The sequence below is a fragment of the Conger conger genome, chromosome 9, assembly GCF_963514075.1.
Source record: "Conger conger chromosome 9, fConCon1.1, whole genome shotgun sequence".
In the NCBI taxonomy this organism is placed as follows: domain Eukaryota; kingdom Metazoa; phylum Chordata; class Actinopteri; order Anguilliformes; family Congridae; genus Conger; species Conger conger.
Genome location: NC_083768.1, coordinates 55,976,725 through 55,987,325, shown reverse-complemented (window position 1 = coordinate 55,987,325; position 10,601 = coordinate 55,976,725). Strand labels below are relative to the sequence as shown.

Sequence of the window (10,601 nt, the reverse complement as noted above, 5' to 3'; positions counted from 1 at the left end):
CCCAGGGCTACGTTGGCACTTACTCGCGTGTTCGTGCGATTTGACGCCGCGGCGCGTATTACAGGTAGGCTATGCCTTCGTGTGATCGCGGATTCAGGAGGCGACAGGGTGATGAGAGGGGAGACGACTGGCCGCCTGCCTGTCTTCGCTTCTGCCACGCGCCCAGCCCCCAACCTGAGCGTCGTCAGCCGGCACGAAAGGGTTAATCTGAGTTGGAATGTAATTCCACATCTGTCAGATTTTTTAACCCAGTGACGCGCCTAACTGGGGGTGCAAGTGAGCGAAAGGGAGGGAGGGAGGGAAGGAGGGAGGGGGGGGGGAGAGGAGAGAAACAGACAGAGAGGGAGAGAGAGAGAGAGGGAGAGTTGGAGCGGAAATCGATGAGGTGACAGTCTGAGAGAAACGGAGGTTTTAAAAAAAAAAAATCACGCGAAGGACGGAGGCATAGAAAGAGAGAAAAGAGCTGAGGAAAGCGAGACGATCGGTTTACGCAAAAAAAGGGCAAAGAATAACCGAGGGGTCGGAGAGAGGAGCGCTAGGTTCGCAGTCGACCGCTTGGCCTCTCGTTCCAGCTCATATCGCCTGCTCTTCAAACGGGGGGACTGGCCAATCGTGTGGCGCTCGGCGGACGAGCTGGCCGTAGGGGTAAGAGAGGAGAGGGGCGAACTCGTATCACACAGCGACCCGGGGAAGATACCGAGGATACCTACGGCTCCCCGTCCCTTCTCCGACCGAAAACGGAGATAAATAGGAAACTGTCTGCCATTTCTGACTGCCCGGGATTTGTTGTTTTGGCGTTCGGTTCGTCCACATTCAGCAACGCGCGCGCTGCCGTGGACTTTGAACAGCATCCGCGCCGTTCGTCGCTGATGTGTTGCGAGGTAAGATATCCAAAACGGGGCTGATGTCCCGAAGCTCACGGCCGAACTGACCATGCTCGCTGAATATTCCCAAACCCGAGAGAGGGAAACTTTCTCATCCGTTTATAAATCCACCGTTTAAAAGCTATTAGTAAGATACAAAGCGGGCGCTTCAGTTGTGATTAGCACTGCATTTTTCCCCCCGTGGCACATCAATCGATGCCTTCATTTTTATTTTTTATTTTTTTTAAAGGTAAATGCGCGATAGAACTACAGACAAAGGGGCAGTGTATCTCGCAGTCCCGGGCAATAAAATGTTGCATGTGTAATATTCCGCGTCCAATAGCTCCGTCGAGGGGGACGGTTTGTGAATAGGCTACACTGTAATTTGCATACAAGCAAAGTAAACTTTTATTGCCCGCACAGGCTGCCAAAAGCAGGAGGCTGCGTCACCGCCAGGAAAGAAATGAGGAGCACGCGCTACGAGGGACCAACCGTCGCCAAATGAATATCTAAATACTCCGGATATTGACTCTCCTCTTCGCGCCGAGCCTTTGATTCTGATTACAGCTAAAGAAAGCGGCGTGATGGACTGACCGGAGTACACTCGCACCCCAGTCAATCATTAATTTATCAGTTCACGGGGCTGAAAACCCATCTAATGAATAATCAATAAATCCATATTTTAGTAGAGGAGGAGAGCGAAGGGGCAGACAAGAGCGTCTTTAACGGACAAGTAGACGAAAGAAACCCTGAGTGAGAAATCGATTTGGGTCAAATAATTATAATAATCATAATAATAATAGTAATAATAATAATACTTGTAAACATGGATATACATTTGGGGGAGATGTCGGTCCACGGCCACCCCAACCTCATGCACCACGCTCAGGACGGACGGACGATGCTGCATTCCCGGGACCTCTCCGCCGTTTTCCCCAGGCCGCCCATGGCAGAGTCCTCCATGGCCCTGGAGGGCCCCGAGCATCGGCCGCCGGGGCTGGAGCACTCCCTCTCGGCGCTGGGCTACGGTGGGGACTCCCCGACCGGCAGCGGGAGCACGTACACAACCCTGACTCCGCTTCAGCCGCTGGAGGAGAAATTTCACCACCACCATCACCACCACCATCCCTGTCTGCCCGTCAGCAACGTCATCGGCAGCTTCACGCTGATGCGGGAGGACCGCAGCCTGGCGGGCAACTTCTACAACCCTTACGCCAAAGACTTGGGGATGCCCCAGGGCCTGTCTCCTCCTCCGGCGGCGGGGTCAGGCCTCGGCGCGGTCATGCACGGTTACAGCGGCCTGGGCAACGGTGCCGCCGGCAACGGCGGACAAATGCTCTCCGCCGGGTACGAGGTCCACATCGGCGCCGGGGGAGGCGGCAATCTGTTCGGCAGGACGCCGGACTTCGCTCGGGAGATGTCCCCTCACCATCCTCACCCACCGCCGCCCGGGGTCGGCGATTCGGGACTGGGTCACCAGCTAGGCAAGATGGAGGGACACCAGAGCGAGCACGGCCACCACGGGCACGTGTACGGCCACCACCCGTTTCAGCACCACCAACATCCCCATCATCACCACCCGGGACCGCAGCGGCCCTCCGCGGCTCCGGCTCCGGCGAGCGACGCCCTGTCTCCCGGAGCACAGGGCGGCGGCGGGGAGGAGATCAACACCAAGGAGGTGGCGCAGCGGATCATAACGGAGCTGAAGAGGTACAGTATCCCCCAGGCCATATTCGCCGAGCGAATCCTGTGCCGGTCCCAGGGCACCCTCTCCGACCTGCTGCGGAACCCCAAGCCGTGGGGGAAGCTCAAGTCCGGCCGCGAGACCTTCAAGAGGATGTCCAGGTGGCTCCAGGAGCCGGAGTTCCAGCGGATGTCGTCCCTGCGGCTAGAAGGTAAGCCCGGGTTAAAACTTCTCAGTCCCGTGACCACCACCGTCGATGTTCAATTAAATATTAATGCAGGGTCTGTGTTTTTTTTATTTTGTTTATTTATTTATGTTGTGAACTGTTCACGTGGCTGACTACATAAACGTGTTTTGCACTTTTTTTTCTTTCCGTGCAGAGGCTAGCCCACCTGTTTTGCGTGATTAAATTACCGTTATGTTAATTCTAATTTCGGACACGCACATATTTCAACCACGTCGTGACGTTTAAAAAGACGTGAAGTTTTTTGTTTTTTTTACCTGACTAGTATATCATTTTAGGAACACAAAATGACATGCCGTCTGAAATCAGCATTCTTCAAATGTGCATAAATGTTGCCAATTTCTGGACTGTTTTTTGAGATATTTGTTTTGGATGTGAATTGCGTTTCATTCATGAAAACAGAAAAGAGGCTATGCTATCCTTCAGATTTTTGCATTTACTGTATATAGCACTGAATTGGTGCCAGTACGTCATAGGTAATGTGTTTCACGCTTTGAAGCTGTAAAGTTCAATTTCCCAAATACAAATCGGCTATGTTTTAGAGTAATTACATATATAATATGATAACAATTTGAATATTACAGGAAATTGTAGGCAACTTACAAAAACAATAATACTCACGTTGGCATGTTGCCATCAATTGATTATTTCTGTTTGTACAGAACATCTATTAAAATTGATGGACAATAATATTGTATTTCAACGGCCATACTGACATTTTTGGTCATGAGACTTACAGTACAGTAATTATGATCATACAAGTGATCGCGCAATCTACGACATGTTTGGCAGCTAAATGAATCTGAGCTCATCATGCAAGCCATACAGGCCACACAGTACTACAGGAGAGCCAGTGACTATTTTACACCCTGTAGGCCACACAGTACTACAGGAGAGCCAAATACTATTTTACACCCTACAGGCCACACAGTACTACAGGAGGGGCAGTGACTATTTTACACCCTGTAGGCCACACAGTACTACAGGAGAGCCAAATACTATTTTAGACCCTACAGGCCACACAGTACTACAGGGGGGGCAGTGACTATTTCACACTGAACAGACCAGAGAGATAGTGGCAACACTCACCTCTCACTGACTACACCTGGTAACCGTGTGGCTTCTTGATGAACAAGCACATTTTAAAATAACCTTGGACAGGACAGCAGACAGGTCCATTTTACTTTAATATTTTTCTCAGTATTCAGACGGGGAGAAAGCAGAGGGTAACAGATAGAGAGGGGTACAGAAGGGACCGTGGCAGGAAAGGAACCCGGGACTAGCACTTGGCCCAAGAGTCTTTTAACCCTTTCAGGTGTGAGGTCACAGATGTGTGATTAGAATGTTCTTAACTGTACATTCTGATGGTGATGTAACAAAGGTAACTCCTGGTAACTGAAAGCAGTTCTGGAACACTTAGAATTGACTTACGAATTGACTTACGAGATAAAAAAAACTATTGCAAAAAACCTACTCTTCAATGGGTTAAATAGTCTTTTACTGTATAAATGTAATGTAATGTAAATTAAGTCTCTGTGTAATTTTTTAAGGTGCGACTGAATGTGTTACAAAGTTATCAAATTTTCCACCAGTCAGTTCTCCTTCTGTTGCAACTAAAATGGAACATAACCATGTGAATATTATTGGATGGAACTGAAACATATTTAAATATTTATATTTTGAGTTTTATCACAGATATGACTGGGTATGAGTATTTAAAATATTTCTAAGGTACAAATTGTGCATAGTACACCTTTAATTCAATGTTATGTAGCCTGTTGTGTTTTGGAGCAGATTCTCAGTTGAATCCACTATACACCACCTCTCTTTTCATTGCTGTTACATAGAGCAAAACCATTATCTTAACTAAACATGTATTCAGAACAGGTGTAATTTTGGGTCTTTTTTTACGCTGAGATCTCTTCCTCAGAACAATATGAAACCCTTTAAGGTGTAAGAGTAATGTTTGCAGCTTAACATTCTAACGCTGATGTCACAATCACTGCTGGTAATGGAAAGCAATGGGGTTCTGGAACACTGACTTAGAATTCTAGAATTTTGAAAAAATAAATAAATACAAACATTCAAATGAACCTACTCTTCAAAGTAAACTGCAGTGAGACTTGTTCTGCCCACGGTCACTGTCAGGAGAAAAATCGCCTCTCCAGTTGGGCTGTGTATACAGTCCACCACAGCGTACACACAGAAATAGATATGTTCCATGTCTCTGTGTTACAAATACCTAAAACAATGTGTTGCACCGCCGACAGTACAGTAATGTGCCTCCATTTTAGCACTTTCCAGGGCCATAACTGTTTGCCATCAATGCGACATCGTCAAAAGCCCATACTTACAAGCACTTTAAAGGTTTCCGTACCACTTATCTGATGGCCAGTTGTACTTCCCTGGACACCATGCTCAGAGCATAATATACTCTGAGAGACTACATTTTACACTGACAAAATGCCTCTTATCCAGTGTGGACTCACATGAAGTCTTACAGTGTTGAATTGACGTGCAGCACTTACACGTTGTCCTTGTGCACAGTGAAATGCCCAATGTTACTTCAACTCTAACAGAGCGCATACAGTGTGCTCCCAATAGGGACACACATGTACTCTGTAAAGTGTTGAGTTCACACTGAACACGTCACTGTCTGTACAGCACACAGGGGCACACTGATTGGTCACTCGCTGGTCTCGGCCGCAGTCAGCTAGAGCCACATTACCGTCATACACACTTTTAAACACCGCTTCATTCGTCTGACCTGGCTGACAAACGCTTTTTAACAATGACACATGAATAATTTGTGCAAAGCTGAGTCTGTTCCCTCGGTGTGACTTGATTGGACAGTGGACGGTGTAACTTGATTGGCCACTGGACAGTGTGACTTGATTCTGCTGCCTGTGTGTGGAACCCCCTCGCCTGGTACAGTCTGTGTGTGGAACCCCTTGTCTGGGACAGTCTGTGTGTGGAACCCCTTGTCTGGGACAGTCTGTGTGTGGAACCCCCTCACCTGGTACAGTCTGTGTGTGGAACCCCTTGTCTGGGACAGTCTGTGTGTGGAAGCCCCTCACCTGGTACAGTCTGTGTGTGGAACCCCTTTTCTGGGACAGTCTGTGTGTGGAAGCCCTTGTCTGGGACAGCCGTGCATGCTGACTGTTTGGCAGGGAACGCTTTTGGGTGTTTTGTCGACCCCCTTTGCTTAATTACCAGGAGGTATTGATTTCCCTGGGAAAGCAAACACTCAGACCTCACTGTCTTATAGAGGGGAGGAGGGGATTAGTATACAGCACACACACACACACACACACACTCACTCACACACACACACTCACTCGCACGCACGCACACACACACACATGCACACACATACACCTGCACGCACAAACACACACACTCACACACACACACACATACACGTGCACGCACAAACACACACACACACACACACTCACACACACTCACACACACGCACACACTCACACACACGCACACACACACACACACACACTCACACACACACACACACACACTCACACACACTCACACACACGCACACACTCACACACACACACACACTCACACACACACACTCACTCTCACGCACACACACACTCACACACACACACACACTCACACACACACACTCACTCTCACGCACACACAGACACACACGTACATACATACACGTGCACACACACACAAACACACACACACACACACTCACACACACGCACACACACACACACACACACTCACACACACACACACACACACTCACACACACTCACACACACGCACACACTCACACACACACACACTCACACACACACACTCACTCTCACGCACACACAGACACACACGTACATACATACACGTGCACACACACACAAACACACACACACACACACTCACACACACGCACACACACACACACACACACTCACACACACACACACACACACTCACACACACTCACACACACGCACACACTCACACACACACACTCACACACACACACACACTCACACACACACACACACACTCACACACACACTCACTCACACACACTCACTCACACACACACAGACACACACGCACGTGCACACACACACATGCACACACGACACACATACACGTGCACACACACACACACACACACAAACACACACACACACACACACACATGCACACACACTTCTCTCCCCCTCCCCACAACCACCGCAGGTGGCCAACACAGACCTACCTCCAACCTCAGGCAACGCCTGCCGGGTGTCCGCTGGTCCGTGTTCCGACTCGCGCCGTCCACGGCAGAGATCACGGAGAGAATGGCGGCCCCCTGCCCTCCGTCATCGGCTGAAGGTCACATGACCTCCGCGGCTGCACGGGGACCCAACGCGGGGGGGGGGGGGGGGGGGGTTTGGGCGAGCGCAGTTAACCCTTCTGAAGTGCAAGGTGTTTTTTTATATGGAATGTTTTTGTTTTGTCACAGTGTTCCAGAACTCCAGTGCGTGCTTTCAATGGCCAGCAGTGATTGTGACATCAGCATTAGAATGTCCAGCTCAGAGAATTCTAATCACACGTTTGTGACCTCACACCTCAGAGGATTAAATGGCCCCGTTCTGCAGTCCAAGCCTATTATTCTAGGAAGTGTACGGTGCTGGACCGCAGTGAGGTGCATCTGGAGAAGGGAGCGGGACCTGCGTGTGCTGAGGAGGGCACAACAGGTTTGGGAATGCTCACCGGACCGGACTTCCTCCACCCAATAAAGACGGATGTTAGAGAACTAGGGTCAGGCTTCACCTGTCTTTGTCCTAGCCTCGTCCATTATGAGCGAAAAGCAAAAACTGATCCTCGATCATCCCTCTCGGTGGATCAGATTTGTGGATAGGAGGGCTGTCCACAGACCGGGACAGCGTGTGCGTTCTGATTGTGATAGCCGAAATTTGTTTTCCCTCAGTGCAGTGAAGGACATTCGGGGCTCAGGTCTGTTTCACCAGCAAAGCACAAAAAATAACCCCCAGGCTTCACAGCAGCGGTCCTGTCCAAGACCCCGTTTTGCAACACATGGCGTATTTAAACCCTTCAGCGTGTGAGATCACAGATACACAGAATGTTCTGCTACTACATTCTAATGCTGATGTCACAGTCACTACCGGTGGCAGAAACAATGGCGTTCTAGAACACTGACCAGAAAAAAACCCAAAATTAAATAAAATTTTAAAAAAACATTCCAAATAACCTACTCCTCAAAAGCGGTTAAATTTAAGCAATTAAAAGGAGAAAGCACTTCCAGGAACGGCACTCCCCGGTGGATAAGCCGCGATAGCAGCATCTTCAGGGAGCGTAGGGAGGTCTGCGGCAGCCGAAGGGTTAACCCACATTGGCAGGGCTCCAAGACGGAGCTGCACAGATTTAATCAATAATTTCTATCAGGCTTCAGCCTGGTACACAGGGGGTGGGGTGTGCGGGGGCGGGGGTGGGGGGTGGGGGGGGGGTGATACACACTTGGGGGAGGGGGGTGTGTGTTGTGTTTAGGAGGGGTAGGGGAAAGAGCGTTTTTTTTTTTCGGTCACGTTTTTGAGGAGCAGCAGACAGAAGCGTACGTCTTGATTAAACTCCATTTCCACGATGCCGAGCGCTCTGCGGGGTAACGTCCCTCTCGTACCCCGGCCAGCCGGCGGGACTTACAGCACGGTAATCACAGCGCCGCCAAGCTCTTACTGAATGGCCGCTGTTATGATCGCAGGAGGAGAGAGAGGGAGAGAGAGAGAGAGTGTGTGTTACAGATTATTGTGTGTGTGTGTGTGTGTGTGTGTGTGTGAGAGAGAGAGAGAGTGTGTGAGAGCGAGAGAGAGTGCGTGTTACAGATTGTGTGTGTGTGTGAGAGAGAGAGTGTGTGAGAGCGGAGAGAGAGTGCGTGTTACAGATTGTGTGTGTGTGTGTGAGAGAGAGAGAGTGTGTGAGAGCGAGAGAGAGTGCGTGTTACAGATTGTGTGTGGTGTGTGTGTGTGTGTGTGTGTGAGAGAGAGAGAGTGTGTGAGAGCGAGAGACAGTGCGTGTTACAGATTGTGTGTGTGTGTGTGTGTGTGTGTGAGAGAGAGAGAGTGTGTGAGAGCGAGAGAGAGTGCGTGTTACAGATTGTGTGTGTGTGTGAGAGAGAGAGAGAGAGAGGGAGAGGGAGAGAGAGTGTGCGTGTTACAGAGTGTGTGTGTGTGAGAGAGATAATGTATGCTATATGGATGTATGTATGTATGTATGTACGTACGCTTTCGCAATAATTACATTTGTACTCCATGCCAATAATTAAAGCAACTTGAATTTAAATTTGAGAGAGACAGAGAGAGAGAGGGAGAGAGGGGGGAGAGAGAGGGAGAGAGGGGGAGAGAGAGAGAGAGAGGAGAGAGGGGGGAGAGATAGAGAGGGGGAGAGACATGTTTGTTTGCATTCTGTTTATACACTTATTCGATGTTCAATGTCGTATTTGTACATCCTTTGCCCAAACATAGGATGTCACGCCAAAAAAGCTCATTTGAATCGAAATGAGAGAGCAGGTGAGAGGGAGCGAGAGAGTGAGAGAGGAGAGAGAGTTAGGAAGAGAGGGAGGAGAGGAGGGAGGGAGAGAGAGAGAATGTACGTTATGTGTATGCAAGTACGCTTTGGCTATAATTACATTTGTACTTCATGGCTGTAGACCGGCTTGAGAGAGAGCAGAGAAAGACAGAGAACAGACAGAGACATGGGAAGAGACATGTTTGTTCGCATTTCATTCGTTTTACATGCATTATGTTTGCTGCATTTCTTTGTGCTTCGACAGTATGCATCCATGTGCGTCATGCCAATGAAGCTCATTTCAGTTCAATGGAAATGAGAGAGAGGGGGAGAGAGAGAGAGAGAGAGAGAGAGAGAGAGAGAGAGAGAGAGAGAGGGGAGGGGGGAGAAAGAGGTACAGAAAAGGAAAGGGTAAAATGGGATTGTTTCTGTCACCGAATGGTCAAATAAATATTCTTTCATATTACTATTATTATTATTCGTTGCTATGGTATATATTTATAGATCTGTCTATAAAGATGTGTGGCTGGTAAATAAATCATTCCGATGTAAAATGGTAAAAGAAGAAATTGTTGAAACAATTTGTTAATTTGCTCATTATAGTAGTGAAAAATGCTACTATTTCTTTTCTAAAGCAGTAGGTCTATATGAATTTAATTTGGTGATTTATTATAGTTTATGGTATTTTTGGACTCTTGGATTTGTGCCGTGGTAGGTAGGTTTCGCGACCTTTCGGGTAATTACTCGTCTTTTCCGTGAAAGATAACGCAGAATGCTTAAACACCATTTCATTTGCTCTCACTTCATCGCTCAATTAGTCTCTTTACCTAATTAAAGGCCTTAATGAATAGCCTACACAGCCCCGCTGAACACTTAACGGAAAGACACTAATTGATCCAATTGTATTAGTACAGATTATCCAAGCGCCGATTTAACATCCTTGAGTTTGCAGCGGACTTGATTTCTTAACAATTCAAATTTCTAAAATAGGCTATAATTACCAATAAATTATGTCCTAGGTTTTATTTCAGGCATGGGCAAACGGCAATAGACGACGTTATATTGAACACAGAATTATCACCAAAATGAGTTGTCTGCTCCTATCCGCGTCGAATAACTCGTCGTTTATAAAAACCAGTCTACTAATTTGTTTCGCCTGTTGAGAAAATTCTCCAGCGCTGTATGAAGCTAGAGGACCTGTCTGTGCTTCTCCGAGTCAACCTAATTTATAAATGGACGCGCTGAATTTTGACGG

General features: G+C 48.1%; 1 protein-coding gene across 1 annotated transcript in view; it reads left to right on the top strand.

Moving 5' to 3' along the window:
* The first annotated feature begins 1,689 nt into the window (after window positions 1-1,689).
* Window positions 1,690-10,601, top strand: part of LOC133137710 (hepatocyte nuclear factor 6-like) — a 12,865-nt gene continuing 3,953 nt past the window's right edge. Inside the window, exon 1 of the mRNA XM_061256042.1 lies at window positions 1,690-2,758. Within this exon, the coding sequence (XP_061112026.1) occupies window positions 1,690-2,758 (1,069 nt within the window). The remainder of the gene's footprint in view (window positions 2,759-10,601) is intronic.